The sequence below is a fragment of the Polyodon spathula genome, chromosome 20, assembly GCF_017654505.1.
Source record: "Polyodon spathula isolate WHYD16114869_AA chromosome 20, ASM1765450v1, whole genome shotgun sequence".
In the NCBI taxonomy this organism is placed as follows: domain Eukaryota; kingdom Metazoa; phylum Chordata; class Actinopteri; order Acipenseriformes; family Polyodontidae; genus Polyodon; species Polyodon spathula.
The window spans coordinates 29,047,453-29,065,303 of NC_054553.1; the positions used below are offsets into that span (position 1 = coordinate 29,047,453).

Sequence of the window (17,851 nt, forward strand, 5' to 3'; positions counted from 1 at the left end):
ATCGGTATCGTTTGCTTGTCAAGTGAAATCCGTTCCGCTTCGTAGTGCTGGGAAGTGTGCGTGCCCGGATGTGAGTGCACCATGTCGGCACCATATAGAAGAAATAAAAGATGCCAAAGCTTGTAGAGTCTTGTAGAACTAAAAGACTGGATGCTTTATTGTGGAGAGAGGACAAACTATCCCATTTTACTTATTATTTATTTACTTTTTTTAAAGGTGCACAAAGCCTATCGGCTAGCAGGGAGAGAGTGACAGAGGTATCCTGTGTTTATTTACAGTGCGTCATCGTACTGCCATGTTCACATCAAAGCGACAGGATCAGGGGGTCCTAGTAGTATCAGTGTATTGTGAAGACACCGCCAGCACGGGAGCACACATTGCAGACTGTGGAGCAGAGCCAGTGCCCATTCACACTGACACCGAGCAAAGGCAGAGCTGGTCAACAGTACAATTCAGAACTCTGGAACTGATGGTAGAAAAAAAGAAAACAGAAATTCCATTACAATCAAGTCTTATTTCTAAGAATTGAGTGACTGAGCCACGCTTGTATCTGTCAGCTAACAGGTCAGGAAGGTGTACTGATATCTCTCAATTAAAGAAGTCTAGTGTTGGTGAATACCGTGGTGTTATTTATTATTGTTTCAATTAAAGCCTCGAAGCTCTTAGTGCTAATGCTTAGTGATCCGTAAATGTCACATTTGATCACTTTGGTTTTATGTTCTGGCAGATTATATCCTCTTTAAAGGAAGCTGAGTGGCTTTATTAGGGCATTAGCAAATTCACATACTACTTTTTCTTGTTTTGGTAGAAGTATAGCCAACACGCTACCAAAAAAAAAATAAAAAACAAATGTTAAGGGGTGCTCAGCTAAAATTATTATTATTATTATTATTATTATTATTATTATTATTATTATTATTATTATTATTGTTATTATTATTATTATTGTACTCTTAAATTGTTTTTATGAGACTAAACTGAAATACAGGAACATACCAGGAAATGCAGGTTTACAGATAGCAGCCTTTCATTTTAGACCAGTTGATTAAGTCTCGGGGTCACGTTCTTATTTTATTTATATCATTATGGTAGTCTGTAGTACCTACCTACCGTTGTCAGGTAATTTAAATATTACTTGATATGCAAACATTCTTTCAGGAGTGGTATTGTACAGTACCGCTTTGAATCAGCAAATTAAAACAGATAGAATAAAGATAAATAGAAACCATGAGCTGAGAGACTATTTGAACCCTCTCCACTCGGGTCTGCGCTGTGTTTATTCTTCCTTGTAGAGTCACAATTCCTGGAAGAGGGTCAGCTGTCTTTGTGAGGAAGTTGAGGGGAACTCATTCCGCTGGCTCCAGGGTGTGTGTCCGAGCTGTCATCCCCCTGTCTGAGCTGTGTTTCCCATAGCCACTCACTCAGGTCTCAGACAGGAAGAGCAATACTGTCCTGCTGACCCGAGCAATCCAAATCAATCCCAATAGCAGGGCTTCAAGATCCCTGATTAGAAAATGGAATGACTGGCGCTATTCACAGTACTGATTCACACTTTGAAAACCTGCAGCAATACAGCCTTGGACTGTCAGCTCTCAGAAACAAAGCAAGGCTGGGTCAAGATATTACTTGAATGGGGCGACCTTGAAGTATGCAAGAGATGTCCCTGAAGGCATAAGAGGCACAATGAGTTGGTACTGTATTGCATCTGCAGCTTGTGGCTGGAGGCTGGCACTAACACAGATGGTAAAGGACTGGGCAAAGCGTGTCATCAAAACCAGACAAATGTGTTTTGACCTAATGGTAAAGGTTTGCCCCATCATCAAAATCGGGCCTGAGGTGTTTGCTAATGATACGTTTAAGATTCGAGGAGACAGCCTGGGATTTGAGACCAGAGCAATATAAACAGGGTCAAGTACACTTGCAGTAAAAATCTAATTAGACATAGTCTCTGTTTCTGTTTGCAATTGGCAGATCACGGTTTGCCTTAATTAATACCGTGTTGGCAAGCAAGTTTCATCATTAAGCTGTTGTGAGTCGTTGTGTGTGTTTCTGTGCGTGTGTGCAGTTCTGCTTGTTCTGAGACAGAACAATATTGTCCTCCTCTTTTCAGTACAGAGCAGTAATTACATCAGGAGAGAGCTGAGGAATACCAGCCCATAAATCATGCATTCAAGCTGAGTCACAGGCGTAACAAGTTGGAAGTTTAGGGGGAAGAATTGAAACCTCATCTCCCTGTGGGGGACGCTTCTGCTGCAATAAAATGTGAGCCTCCCTTTAAATCAACAGCTGGTTCAGTTACAGTTCCAATGCAGTAAAAGAACCCCCAGAAATTGTTTTACTTTCGTTCTGTTTGTTTGGGAGACGGGTTACTATCCAGAGGTCAGGGTACTTCAGAACAATTTGCACATACTGCAAGGCCTTCTGTATTCATATGCTATTGATCTCAAGGAATTGTAAGATGCAGCTGTGAGAATCCCAAACCATATTGCTGTAGTAGCTCTTGGTGCCCTTCAGAACTCAGTAACATCAGAGGGTTCAACCCTTTTCATCCTGCATGTAGAATGTTAAAGTAGAGCAAAGAGGATCCCCTACAATTTGTAGGTATTGGAAATGGTAAGGTACTTGGGGTCTTTGTTCAAAGGGTTAGTATATAGTATGGATACAACTGTAAACCTCATATTTGTATACTTAACATGTCCAACTACTCATGCATAACCTTCAAGAGTCTCCTACATCGTCATCCTATATCTTAATGGGCACTAAAGTAACATAGCAGCAGAGGGTAGAAACTACCAGACAGCAGCCTTGATCACGCATTGATTCTTGGCAGCTGTACAGGAGAGGCAGATAAAATCCGAGCCTGTCTCGGCCTCACCTCGCTCTGCAGAAGGTGTGGAACGCCAATGTAGATGCTGGTAATGCCAAACCAGCCCATACTTTATAAAATGAGGAGACAGCTGCTTCAATAGCCCAGCCTCACCAAAGATGAGATCTTTAGTGCCAATTTTTTTTTTTTGTGATAACATTATCTGGAATAGAAGCTATTATTCATTCACTCTTTTCTCTCTCTATCTTTTTTTTGACGCAAGAAGGAATATTGTTTTGCAGTTGTTTTCCAGTTGTAAATATGTATGGCTTGTGTTTATTCGCTTTATCTCCATCCCAACACGTGCACGCACACACGTGATATGAGGCAATATCATTATAGATGGTGGTGGGTGTCTCAATTTCAGAGGCGATGCATCAGTATTGTCAGACCAAATGATTAGCAAGTTAAGTAGCATCATTGCTTGAGGTTCTGGTTCTGGTTCTGCAGTTTTTGCCAGCTGTAACCTGAGAGGAGAGCCTTTTTACTGGAGCCTATCCCAGAGTGACCATTTCCATTACCAGCAAAAGAACTGTCGATATTCCTCCTAAATGTTGATCTCAAAATGTTGTCACAATCTCTTATCTTGCCCATGATGACTTAAAACTGTCTGAAACTAAAACTGCTCTGTACGCCAGGGATGAACAACAGTAACTGGTGAATCGTTATAATAACCCCCAGTTTTCCAGGGCTGTCAGGAATGAGGAGCAATGACCTCTGATCCAGTGTCAACTTAGGAGTCTATTCAATCAAATATTACAGATGCCATGGCGTTTTCTTATTCTTTAGCTGCATTCAGTTCTTTCCAGACAGGCAGTATTCATGGTTTTAATACATGGATGTATGCAGTCAATTCACTGGGGTGTTTGGAGGAGAGCTATTGAATAACTTAAATATGCTTTAGGTCATAAAGTGACAGTTTTTTATTATTTGAGTCTATCCCTTAAAACACAGATATTTACGTGCAGATAGATTTCCAGTTTTATGGATCTAGTGACGCAACCAAATCAAGCCTTTTGTGACATGTGTCTGGTGTTAACAAAATGTCTGTAAAAGTTTTATTAAACTCATTTAAAAAAAGACGTTACTCTTGGTGACTATAATATACGGCTTGTTTAAATAGCAAAGCGGATGCTTTTAAAGTCGAGGGATAAAGACAATGTTTCTTTACTGTCAAAAGAACTGCAGGTCAGAGAGGATACAGCTGGCTATGACACCACAGAGAAAAAAAAAAGAGGAACCGGAGCTCAGAATGGGATTGGAAAGTATTCACCAAGTGTGACAGCACAGGCTGACAATTCTCATTAGAAGGATTGTTTCTGTAACCCTGCAATGTTAAAGGTAGAGCCATGTAGCTCTTGTCTAGGGTTAAGTGTAGCTTTTGTCAGGGAGTTTGCATTACTTCCCTCCCTACCCACCTTTTTTAATATATTTAATACCAGTTTAGTGGATTACCACAAATAGAAATATGTGGTTCATGACAAGCAACATGTATGAAAGACATTTCATTCTTGATATAAAACTTGCAAATCTTCTCGCTTGAAATGTAAATGTTATAAATGCATTAAACATAAGTTGGCACAGACACCGTATCTGTCTTAAAGTATTTAAGCTGCAGATGCATCAAATATTATTTAACTTAAAAACAATAAAAGTTACCTACAGACACAAGGTTCCACAGTTCCCTCCTAGCCCTGTTCAGTATGCTGGTGCATTGCACTGTGAGGTAATGCCCTGTCTTGGCGCTACAGCATGCAGCAGGAGTGGCTGGTCTCCCCCTGAGGATTCTGTAATAGAGCTGCTGGCTCTCAGCCTAGTTAGAAGAGTCAACCTGGAGATATTCCACAGATAACTTTAACCCCTCTCAGGATGCAGGATGACAACATATAAAGGTGGCTTTCCATACCGTCAATACTGCAACGATACAGGCTTCTTGTTTTTTAAACAGAAGATATTTCTGAAGGGAGTGAGACTTTTTGGTCACTGTAGTTTTAAGAAAAGACAAGTCTAAGATCCAGCTACTTTCCTTCAGAGACGATTTAAGTGTATCCCTTTGCTGCTTTGAGTAAACTGTGAAATCGGTTTAAGTTAGCAATGACGTTTGAGTACTCGCTTATGTGGGTTTTATGTGTGGGAGAGATCTAGTTACATTCTGAGGGGGTAGGTTGACTATGAAGCTGAGCAATCTGGGCTATTCTAGCAAATGTGTCTGACCTTGGTGTCTTTAGAAAGGGCTGCTTTGATAAATGAGCATACTGATACCTTAAAAAGTTGTAGCCTCCCTCGTCTCTCCATTTCTTCTCCTCCACTCGTTAATAAAGAAATGAAGAGGTTAGCCTTTTGTCTGCCTGCTTTGCGCAAACCAGGTTGCCATAGCAACCCACCCCCTCAGAGAAGGGGGGAATTGCAGTAGAGGATAAGGGTGTTCACAGCTCACCTGAATCCTCAGGGGCTGTGCAGTGCAGCCTTGTGATCCGAGACCCCACTGTGGCACTGCTGCCTGTGTCTCCTCTGCTGTGTGGCTGACGCACACATGGGTCTTAAAACAGGAGCAAGCAGGCCTTGTTTCGTATAGCTCTGCAGTGTTTGGTACAAGAATCCTTTCCAGGTTTGTTTTTTTTTTTCTTGTCCCTTTTATACACAATTGAAATTGAATCAATAAACCTTACACTACTTGATTGTTAACAACACATGTCGTCTTTTCAGTTGGACAACACCGGTATAAGTAAATCGATTTTACAAGAGGCTTTGTTATATATAATTGTACTCTACACCACCTTTCCATCAACAGGCAGTGTGTATTCCCACAGTATGTAGAGGATGCTTTCACAGAGAGTTTATTTCACGAGTAAGGATGGAGGAATAACCAACTAGCCCATGAAGGTGACTCTGTTACAGCGACTGCAGTGGTAAATGAGAAAAAAAATGACAAAAATGTTTAGCACTTTTTTTTTAAGGTGTGTGTGTCTATCTATCTATCTATCTATCTATCTATCTATCTATCTATCTATCTATCTATCACATAACATGATTGACCTACAATTTGTAGTTTTAGAAAAAGTCAGATTAGATAATGTACAATACAGAAGAAAAGGATCATAAATGGATAAACAGGTTCAATACCATGATCCCCGAAGGGTTAAATATAAAGGAATAGTAGATTGTTACATCATTAACAGTGTAGTAAATGGCATCACAGGCACATTAATAGGTTTAAACAGAAACAGAGTGTATGTAGTTACCATGGCATTAAAAGCCTCCAAGTACCTCCACTGTTTGTTTTCAAACACACTTTCCCTTGACAAAGGTGTGTTAAGCAGTGGGAAGTTGGGTCTTTTGAGCAAGGACTGTTTTATATATATAAGAGATCTTTGGGAGGAGGAACGGTGAGTTAGACAGGCTGGTGGCTGGGTCAGTCAGTACTGTTGTGGTTATTGGGGTTTTTTAAAGATGATCACACGAGTCACAGATTGCCATGCTACAGTAAATTATTTTATTGAGTGTACAATATTTGCACTGGGAGCCGATCCACTCTGATGAATGAATGGAAAAACACATGATGATACAGTACGATTATTTATTTATTTTTTTGTTAGGATGTAAATTAATCTTTATTAAAATTGTTTTTTTTTTTTTTTTTTGGGGGGGGGGGGGTGGTTGGAGGAAATGAGTCAGAGTTATTCTTGTTCTTTGGAGTTTGTTTAGTTCTTTTTTTAATTAAATTTGAAGTTGATTCATAAGACAAATATTAACTATGGCAACGCCTTGATTTATATTATACTGAAAGCCAGTTAATCTTAAAAACATAATAAATGATTATGTGCTTTTTTTATAAGGTCAGGTCAAGGATGGTCTTAATATTCAGTCCAGGTGAGTGTAGTGTTTGATACTTGCTGACAGCTGGCAGCAAAAGATTTGATCCAGTTGAATTGTGATCATTGGCTTCTCATTTAACACAAAACAGGGAGTCCCATAAGTCCAGCATCACTGGCAAGATCATACATATTGGCGGTGAGGACGAGCTCTGGTGAATCAGGAGACTGCACCCTGCTGACCAGGAGTGTGTAACGACAGTATTGTGTGATACACCGGCGTTACAGGTTCTGTCGCCTGTCTGTGAGATGGGAAGAGGTTACAAGCTCCACAAAAATAAAAATAAAAAATTCAAATGCAGACTTGTGGTCCAGAGGCTTGCTGGAAGAAAGGACAGATTGGGTTATCTAGTTGATTAAATGATCCCTTCTGTTCTCCTGCTTTCCTGCGCAAATTAGAATGCGAAGAGCAGGGATCTCCTGAGTGTTCCTTTGAAGCAGGGATCTCCTGGCGGGAGGGGGAGGGGTTAGCAGATGGCAGAGGGACTGGAGTGGCACTGAGCTGGGGGAGGTCTGTCTCCCTAATTAACCTGCTGTCTTCATTAGAGAACCTTGACTGTCTTAAAGGAAGGCAAATCTCCCACCTCCCTCCAGCTACCATTATAGTAGAAAATGAGGACTTCCAGTTGAAATAGCTGCAGTTCCCCCACTCGAGGTATGATGACAGGAGCTCTTTTGAAATGACTGGCCATGCATCAGTATTAACCGTAACAGTAATGCTGCACCAACAGTAACATGGTAGCATCTAAGTATGTATATAAAATAACTTCAGCATAGGGTCTGCGGCTCTTCACAGCTGAATTAGCAGGGTGGAAGGTCCAGCCTACCTCAGATATGCTGGGAGGGTGTAGGCCTGCAGATGCAGGCCCCCTGAGGTCTTGGTATTAACCATGCTTGAATGCTCCCTGTGACAGCTAATGCTTCGGAACTGAGCGTGACTGAGGGGCTGCCGCTGATCCAGGCTGTCGGAACTTCTATGTAGAATTAGAGAGCAGTGGAGAGGAGTACACATTTATTAGCTGTGGTCCATCAAAGTTTGCCTTATCCCTTTTTACTACTGAAGAAATAGTGTCTATTAATCCCATAGAGGCTTTGCTGGAGGATCCCCACTTAACTTCATCTGTGCAGATCCCATTAGCAGCAGTCACCTTCTCGTACAATATTTGGTAGATTCCATCTGAAGGCTGATTTCAGACAATGAGTTACATTGTATTGTTCCTTACTCACCTAGGGTCCGCTTAACAGGCAGTACTGCTTGCTGTATAAAACGACTAGGGTTTACAGGAGCTTAGATTGTGGTCAGGACTTTTATCTTGGCGTCATAATAAAGGTGCCTCTGTTTTGCTGTAAAATCATGAGGATTTTCAAGGTTTCTTTTTTTCCTATTCTTGAGATTAGTTCCTTAGTGTGTAAATGTTTCTTTTAATCTAAAATTGAATTAGAAAACCCAGATTCTCATCTCTTGTCATGTTGAGTTATTCCAGGAACTTGCTTTATAGTAAAACATAGTTCTCCTTGGTGCCTGGAGTTTAGAATACAATACAATAGGAATGGGATAAATAGAAGTGTTTTATTCCAGTCCCTACTTATCAAGTTGTGTAGGGCTGTATATATCGGCTGCAATCACTTTGTTGAGGATGCCCTTGAGAGGAGCTGGTATGTTAGACAGTCCGCCTTGGTGCATGCTGTCTTGATGGGAGATGAGTTTTATCTCGAGCAGATATTTTGTTCTGTGTTAACCGAGCTAAACTTTCTAATCATATCAGTCAGCACTCTGTCTGCCAAAACCTATACCACAAGGAATATGTTTCCTTTCCTCCCTTGTAATGTAAAGCATTGTTTCAAAACGAAAAATACGTACAGTAGCTAGAACTGTCCATACTGCAGCTAGAACTGTCCATACTGCAGCACCTACTGCACAGCCCTTTTTTAAACAGTTCAGTATTGGTGTTTGGCCGTGGCATGTAGGGGATTGTTAATAATGTGCTATAAGTTAATACATGCAGTTTACCTTTTGCAAAGCTGTGCCATTCTGTCACTCAGAGTGTAAAACTAGACAACACTGGTATACGAGACAAACTCAGCTGTACATATTACTTTGTTATAAAGCATGCTTAAAATAAAAATAAAAAACACATTGCATAGTTAAGGCTGTTGTCCATATGTTTAGTTGTTTTTCTATTGGTAGTCATGTGCACAAGATGATACTGGAATGTGTTCGTTTATTGGCTTAGCTTGGCCTCATTATCAGTATAGAGATATCGTCGGTCCTTGAGATCACTCCCTTTTAACTATCTGGGTCTGATTTCTGTTCCATTTACACAACTGCAAACAGACAAACTAGCATGGAACTTGCAGAAAGAAACGTGGGTTTAGGCAGAACCGATTACATTAAAGTTGCGATTAAACTTTTTACATTCATTGCCTTTCTCCTTGTCAAACAATCTGCAGTAGGAGCAAGTCTGGGTTATCCATATTGTAGAAGCATTCACGGGTCTTTGGGGTTGAGATGCATGAATCACTGAGCCACCTGCATCCATTGTTTGACATGCACAATTCTATATGTCTCTGAAGAAACAGATCTAGCCATAACTTCCTATTCTTGTAATATAAAGAACTAGGTAAGACAATGGGGTTTCTCTGATAAAAATAAGTTTGAGATCGGCCTTCTCAAGGGGTCTTGCTGTGGATGCACATCTCATTTTCTGATTCCTGTTTCTTACGTTAGAGGAAATGACAGTCTGTAAGCAACTACCTCTTTAATAAATGTACAAGCCGTGGTTATTATTAATACAGCCGGTTCATGGTTCAGTTGATGGTCAGATGAAGGTTGAGAGTTAGAGCAAGGGAAAGCATTGCCGGCAGCTCATTTCTTCATTCGACGGCTGTACCTTTTGCTAAAAGCACCGGACTTGGGACTTCAAGGAAAACAAAGAAAGAAATGCAAAACAGCTGGCTGAAATCTGGAGCGAATTGAAGCCAGACAATGTGGAGGAGAAAGCTGAACATAACTTGTGTAAAGGTCAACAAGAAACTTCCGTAAGTTTATTTAAATCCAAGAGGGAATTAATAAGGATCCAGATGTTGTTTTTAGCTAAAAACCGTGGCTCGGTGAAGCTATTACAAAATATCTACTGTGCTCTAAATAAATGTCTCAGTATAGTTATTAGCATGTCTATATAGCTTTGTTTTGTGATTTATATTATTCATGAGGTAATGTCAATGGAAAAAAAAAACAGCTGGCTTGATTTGTGGTCTTGTCTGTTAGGTTCTGAATGATAGCGCTTATTACTATGTAATAACATGGGAATAGCATACGAGTGAAGTTATCTGGAAATGGCCTGTGTCATGAAATTGCCTCAGGTAACAAAGCTATTTAACATTGTAATTACACAATAATTCCCATGCACTGACAGAAGATGTGTGTAATTACACAGTTATTACAAAGTAATTACACAGCTATCCATGGCCTGTAATCTAAAGCTCTAACAGTTTCATGAACAACAATAAAAAAGCAGCCTTTAAATAGCATGTTTTGAAAAGCTGGATGAAAAGGGCCTGTGGATTTCTGAACTTACAGCTTAGTGCCCTTATTAACTCTGCAGTGATATTATATTTGCTTATCTGGGTCAGTAATTGTTACGTTTACCTCCCTGACTTGGCATTTTATCAGCGCTGTGTCCACAGAGGGATGAGAAAGAGCTCCACACTGCTAGAGCCCTTGAGAAATACTCTAACAGCAAAGTGCACTGGCGCTAAGAATAAAAAAGGGGGAGAGAGGAAAAAGAAGTAAAAGAGAAACAAGAAGAGTGGCCTACTTGGCAGTCTTTCTAGCTGAATGAAATGGATGCAGCAGCATCAGTCTCAGACCTGAAGCAATTTGCTAATGAGGCAGAGCGTGCATGACTTGTGAAGGTTGTCTCCTATCTCCGCAGTGCCCTTGTAAATAAAGCAGCGTAGATACAGCTCTGATCTTGAGAATCGCGGAGGGGTTACAGCTGGATTCAAACAGAATGAATATGCTAACATGTGCTCAAATCACATGAGGCCTAAATAGAGAATGGAAAAGTGACAGTCTGTGCTTATAGAATCATTTAATTCGCTTTTTAACTCTCTCAAAGCTGTACCTGGTTCCCTGCACTGTTTGTGGTAACTGACTTTGTAAACCCCTGTCACAGGCTGTGATAGGTGACGGAGGGTTGCTAGAGACACACTGACTGCAGGCTTCGCTGGGATGCTGCCATGCTTCAGGCCACAGAACATTGTCTGTCTACGTGGAGTTGACCTGTGCAATAAAATAATCACTCAGTGGTTCAGACTATGTAGTTCATGCTGCCTTGTAATGTAGGTTTTTGTAATGTTGAAGTCAGATGAGGGTGATTGATTGCTAGTGATCTGTTGTATCTGCTCTGTGATTTATAACAGTATAAAAAGTTTATGTGTGTATTACAGAAAGTGTTCTTAGAATTTAGTTTCGGATTCATTTTAAATGTTGCTGAGTTCTTCTTCTGTAGGTATATTTGGTAACAAGTTGCCTCCAAACCTTTTCCTCCTGTGTTAGAAAGTGCTCAGTGAAAGTTAGCCTGGCATATAGACACAGGATAATGCGTGTTGCTGTAATCATCCCAAACATCACACACTCCAAAATAGCTGCACCAGAATGTGTTGAAAATTTCATCTATTTTAAAATGCTGAATAAAAAAACAAACTACTTTGTTGCACTGACATTTTTACTGGCGTACTGAAGCCATTAACTTTTCTTGTTTTAAAATCAACGTGTTAATGAAAGGCTATAGTGAATAATAAGCAGATCAATACATCTTAAAAGCAATTTTAAGAATGAGTAACAGCACACCAGCTTCAGCCAGAAAAAGACACATTCTGCTCATTGGCAAGCCTGTTAAATTGTTAACCTTGATTTATCAAGCAATACTTTATATCTAACATGTGGCCTGATTTGGTCCGCTCTGGGCTCATTATATTTGTGTAACCTACCTCGCACTCAACCACAGTCACCCCCTGCATTCAGATCTTGGCTGTATGAGCTCCAGCTGCTTGCTTGAGAAACTGAAAAAATTGTACTGCTGCTTCTTTTTTTTTTAACACCATTGTGCTGGCGGTTTATACAAGAGATTATTGTTTGTACTTGTTCCAGTACAATTAGGGTCCCAGTGCTGCAGTGAAGCAGCGCTCCTCCATTCAAGGATAGAGTTCATAAGAGCACCCCATGCTGTAAACAATCACCAGGATTAGGAGAATGAAGTAACTGTCAAGGTGTGATACATTCAGTATCAGCCAGGCCCAAAACTAATTTCACTGAATTAATGTTGGTAAGCTGGTCTATAAGTCACCACTGGGGGATAGTTAGAGTAGACCTCCATAGGCTTATTTTATTTACAGTCAGAGAGAGATAGAAGATTGTTTTAACACCCATTTCACTAAGCGGTCAGAATCGCTGGTAGTAAATTGGGGAAGAATAATTGTGTCTTAAAAATTCTGATGGGTAAAAACTGTTGGAGAATATGACCAGAACAAGGCAAGGGCTTTGACAGTTATTTAAGATTATGTGGTATACCATGTACAAAATGTTCTTTTCCTTTCCTAGGATATTTTGAGGCTGCCTTTCGTTACAATTGGTGTATTTCTTGTTGCCTTCTGCATTGCCTGTCCTGATAACTGTTCACTGTTCTTACACTTAGGGCCGAAAAAACAGAAGTATTAAGTGAAGACCTATTACAGGTAAACATGAACACTTTATTAAATTAAATCATTCTTCTCTCTGTCTATGTTAATTTAAAGGAGCTATTAAATATTTTGATAAAACTGCTGTTTCAATTTGTGTGATCCACACTAAATCGTAAAAAGGTGACATATAAAATATAGCAATAATTTGTATTTATTTTTTAATAAAATGTTCTTTTTTCCCCAATTTGGAATGCCCAATTATTATTTATATCCCGACTCACTGCTGCAGCCCCCCACTCTGGCGAAATGAAGGCTCCGAAACGTGTTCCTGCCAAGCCGTCATTTTTCGCACTGCAGATCCACAGCAAGACCACCAGACCTATAGTGCTGGAGGACAACACATACCTGAATGGCACCACTGCAGAACTGCAGGCGCCCAGGGGTCGCTAGTTTACTGGAGGCGCCACTCGGGAGCCCCTAATCTGTTTGATATTCAAAGAAAATGTAAAGGCTTTCCAAGCACTTCTCAGTCAGGGCCGAGCTGTCATGTGCTTCACTGTGGATCACAGCGATAATCACACGAGATTCTAATAGGTTTTTTTGTACCTGTTTGCTTGCAGGTGGAGAAACGCCTGGAGCTGGTAAAACAAGTGACTCACAGCACCCACAAGAAACTAACAGCATGCCTACAGAGCCAGCAGGGCGTGGACGTAGACAAGAGATCGGTGCGCTCTCCCTCGGTGCGGATCCCTTCTGAACAAAGGGTTTATTTTTACCTGACTTGCTGATGGATTTACCACTGAACTGAAACCTTAGCTATAGAGACGCCTATAGATAGACACCATTACTCAAGACATGATACTGTACCGAATACCAAAGCATTCCTGACCAGACAAAACTGGAACCAACTAGATGGTTGAATGGATGCTTTCCTTTTCGTGTGTGTAGCACTCGTGGGATTGAATCACTGTGGTTTATTTAATTGTACAGAAAAAAATAACAATTCATTCAACGTTTTTAAAGATCCTTGTAGCATTTTCTTTTCATCTGTTTCCCATGAGCATAGGATCACCATATGACTGCAGGACACCAGAAGTTTGGAACGGTTCAGGTGTCACATCCAAATGATTTACCTGTCTCAGGTACCTTTCACAGCAGGACTACACTTACCAGAATGCATTGGGGTGTGAGTTGAAAAGCCTGAACTGTCCCGCACTGTCCCAGTGTACGTGCAGCCATACGGTAACCCTACATGAACAGATTGCTATCACATCGTTTTTTGACGGCTTCCTTGTGTTTTGATCATATAGTAACACTGGCCGTTTTCTGTTCTCTTCCCAGAAGAAGCTCCCTCTGATGACCCTGGCGCAGTGCTTAGTGGAGGGAGCTGCTGTCCTCGGGGACGAATCTCTTCTGGGGTAACAAGCAAACGTCTAATCTTTACACCCAGTAGAAACACACATCTGATTAGGTCTTTATCAAAGGGGGCCTGTCCTGTGTTCAGCCAACCTGAAGATTCTGAAGTTTGATTCATTCTCTCCGAGGGGCTATCCTGATGATGAACTCGTTGGTTATTGGCAATAGAAGCCCCTATCCACAAAGACATTCTGTTTAGGGATTTTGTGTATTGTTTTATTGACGAAACCAAAGCCTAGAGCTTGCGTTTGTTTACAGCAGCTCAGGACAACATCGTGTGATACAAAGAGAAAGAGGTGCTGTAAGTTTTTACAGAGCATTAAGCAAGCGGGTGTTTAGCATAATTAAAGAAGGGTTTTGTGGAGGCTTTTTCCAATCAAAAATGCAATATTATACTGATTTATTTTATTGAACGTTCAGCATCTGGTACAGTGAGCAAGAGAGCGAGTACGCCCACACACACCCACTGCCACACAAAAACACAATAAACCATAATAGCATATCGCTGTACCATACCATGAATATGCTATGCAAACCTGAAGAATATATATTTAAATAAAACTATCCGCCTTTAGTAACTCAGTCTGAAAAAGCTGACCATACTATGCAAGTAACCACATGTTCAAATGGTATTTTCATGATTTCTGTCCTTCCACTCAGGGCTTTACATTGCATTAGAGAACTGCTTATCTTATTGTGAGGAAGGCTGCTTTAGAGAAGGCTATTAAGAGTATCTGAATCTGTTTATAAGGGACTGTCTGACTGACAGTCTGTCGTCTGTTTTGCGTACATCACATTTGTCTTGAAAGCTGTTTACCCAATTGTGAAGAAACCTGGGTAAGGGACATTGTTTTTCAAACGGTATTGCGAGTGATTATTTGATTATTTGCAGGAAAATGCTAAATTTGTGCGGAGAGACAGAAGACAGGCTGGCCCAGGAACTCATTCTGTTTGAACTGCAGATAGAAAGAGATGTGATAGAACCACTATTCATATTAGCAGAGGTAACATAGTGTACCTGCATTATTATTATTATTATTATTATTATTATTATTATTATTATTATTATTATTATTATTATTATTATTATTATTACAGCAAATAACAGCAAATAATGTTCCTTTGAAGTGATGTTGTTGTTTTGTTTGTTTCCCAGGTGGATATTCCCAACATCCAGAAACAGAGAAAGCATTTAGCTAAACTAGTGCTGGATATGGACTCTGCAAGGACACGGTACGAACCTGTTACTGTGTGGAGCTCTTGATATTGTGCAGCATGTACTTTGTATTTGCGAAGAGATGAAGCTGTAAACAGCAGTGCACTGTCGAGAGCAGCATGGGTGTGTGTGTGTGTGTGTGTGTGTGTGTGTGTGTGTGTGTGTGTGTGTGTGTGTGTTCATTATCTTAGAAGATCTTTTCAATCCCAAGTAGGCAAAGGAGCCTTGTAATCTGAGCACCTGATGCTCTCTTGTGTGAAGCAGAAGACTTTATTTTACTTAATAAGAGAGATCGTAGAATGACTTAAAAACAAGACATGAAACTAGTAATGTGGTCTTGAAAATGTAATTGTAATAACCTCGTCAGTGATAGTAATAATGTGGTACTGCCAGTAAGTAAGCATACAGTTCGGCATGTGTCACACCTCGCTCCTCACACCTCTTCTCTTGTCCTTGTAAGGTGGCAGCAGTCTTCAAAGTCCTCAGGCATGGCCAGTAACCTGCAGCCATCGGGTGCCAAAGCTGATGCTCTCAGGGAAGAAATGGAGGAGGCAGCGAACCGGGTGGACATCTGCAGGGTGCTGTAGCGTTCACACGTTCCTGTTTGACATGCACGCAGCCAACAGAGAACGATTCAACCACCATGTCTGGGAGTCAGCCTTGCTTCCGTACTGTTAACAAATCAATCAGTCAAACCTTTATTTATCCAGACGAGTCAATTGAGAACAAATTCTCGTTTCCAATGGCGAGCTGGCAAGAGGCTCACACCCCCACAGCCAACAACATAAACCACTTGTATCCAATAACTACCAAATCCAGAGAAATACACCACTATATTCATTTTTGGAGCTGGATTGGTGAAAGAGAAACAATCTGTTTCTGTCTATAAAGGATAGCAGTACAGTATCTAACTAAATACTGTGATACTTTTTAACATTAAAGGACAATACTCTAATATAGTAAAATAAGCACATGCAGAGGAATGCTGTATTGCCCTTCAGAAGACGATTTAATTGGGCATCTAGTTATATAGAGCAAGGAAATTCTTCTATATAAAACTATATACCTCATGCGACTGAGAAACTAACTGGTTTCTTTTAATATTTCTTACAAAACATTACCAAACTGATTGTCAGGCAGTTCTTTCTGAAAGGAGTTTCCTCTGTTAGTTGGGTTGGCAGGTCTTGTAACAACACATGACCTGCACTAACTGTCACGGCTGTTTTTCAGCCAGCACTTCGAGGCAGGAGCGTTTTTAGGTCTGTTTCAATGTAACTGCAGAGTTAGTCTTCACAGGGCTCTTATTCTGCTTTCTTTTTTCTTTTTAAACAAACAGGATCAGCTGTCAGCTGACATGTACAATTTTGTGGCCAAAGAAATAGACTATGCAAGCTACTTTCAGACAGTAAGTATGTGCCTGTCACTGTGGCTTTCTATCCATCATTCGAAATTAATGTGTAGGGTTAGATTATTACTATTCTTTTTTTTATATATTTCACCCATTGTAAAATATTTCAAAGGGTATATGCGACTGTAAAGGAACCAGTCACGTCTGCGGGAGAGGTTGCTCTTTCATGAAGACATCTTTAAAACAGTTTGTTTAACACCATATCAAACCCCAACTTTCTCCGCTGTTCTCTCCCCTCAGTTGATAGAAGTACAGGCAGATTACCACAGCAAGTCACTGGCACTTCTACAGAGCATCTTGCCACAGATTAAAGCACATCAGGGTGAGTGAACAGGAACATTTGTATTCACTTTGGATTGTATAGAGCAGCACATCAGGCGCTCTCCGTGGGTAGATTGTTCAGTTGTCAGTATGCATGTGTGCATAACAGGGGCTATACTATATAATATTGAGCACATAAGTGTGGTATATATATAGGATCAATTTGATTAGCAATGTGTGATTTCTAATACCTGTATACAAAATTAACTCCATTAGCAATGTGTGTTTTTATACCACAGCTTCTTCATGATAAAGAATTAATCACAGATTGCAACAGTGAAGTTACTCTGTTGTGCCAGAACTTACTAAGCTCTGTTTTCTCTTGGCCTAACAGCCTCCTGGCCCCTGGCCACCTCACTTTGTTTGGCTGAGGCTGAGTCCCACTCACAGTGCTGAATATTTCTGGTGTCTCACACTGTGCTGTTGTCTTGTGCTCTGTCACAGAGGCCTGGGTCGAGAAGCCGTCCTATGGCAAAGCCCTGGAGGAGCACCTTTCAATCAGCGGCAGGGAGATCGCCTTCCCCATCGAGGCCTGTGTGACCATGCTGCTGGAGTGTGGCATGCAAGAGGAGGTGAGAGTCCGCGGTCCAGTGCTCTCCCTGCATGAACCTGCCTTGGATCTTTACATTGTGATGCTATTGCTACCAGTTTGCCACTCAACACATCAGATCTGCCTCTTATATTAACCACCGCCTGATGAAGGCACTAGCCACAGCATATGTTTACTATTACCTTACAGTTTGTAGACCCCTGACTCACTCTGCAGAGGGGTTTGCAGTACAGACCTGTAACTGCAAGCTAATCGAACTGTTAATTCAATTTAAAATCGCTCGTCCTGTTTCCTGTAAGTCTGTAGAGTCCCGTGTGTGTTCGAGCCGGTGTCTGGTTTGCTTGTCTTGCAGGGGTTGTTCAGAGTGGCTCCCTCTGCCTCTAAGCTGAAGAAGCTGAAAGCCTCTCTGGACTGCGGGGTGCTTGATGTGCAGGAGTACTCTGCAGATCCACATGCCATCGCAGGTACGGTGAACAGCTCCAGGGGCAGACCCCTCAATTAATATGGGTGTACAGCT

The 17,851-nt window shown here is 40.9% G+C and overlaps 1 protein-coding gene across 9 annotated transcripts in view; it reads left to right on the forward strand.

Moving 5' to 3' along the window:
* Window positions 1-17,851, forward strand: part of LOC121295786 (rho GTPase-activating protein 44-like) — a 46,163-nt gene that overhangs the window by 14,483 nt on the left and 13,829 nt on the right. For 8 of the 9 annotated variants that reach the window (XM_041220826.1, XM_041220832.1, XM_041220833.1 and 5 more), the window contains exons 2-11: window positions 12,438-12,477; window positions 13,044-13,163; window positions 13,765-13,841; window positions 14,732-14,843; window positions 14,996-15,072; window positions 15,516-15,633; window positions 16,392-16,460; window positions 16,704-16,785; window positions 17,229-17,356; window positions 17,687-17,798. In XM_041220826.1, the coding sequence (XP_041076760.1) occupies window positions 12,438-12,477; window positions 13,044-13,163; window positions 13,765-13,841; window positions 14,732-14,843; window positions 14,996-15,072; window positions 15,516-15,633; window positions 16,392-16,460; window positions 16,704-16,785; window positions 17,229-17,356; window positions 17,687-17,798 (935 nt within the window). The remainder of the gene's footprint in view (window positions 1-12,437; window positions 12,478-13,043; window positions 13,164-13,764; window positions 13,842-14,731; window positions 14,844-14,995; window positions 15,073-15,515; window positions 15,634-16,391; window positions 16,461-16,703; window positions 16,786-17,228; window positions 17,357-17,686; window positions 17,799-17,851) is intronic. The other variant, XM_041220827.1, reaches the window with a different exon arrangement.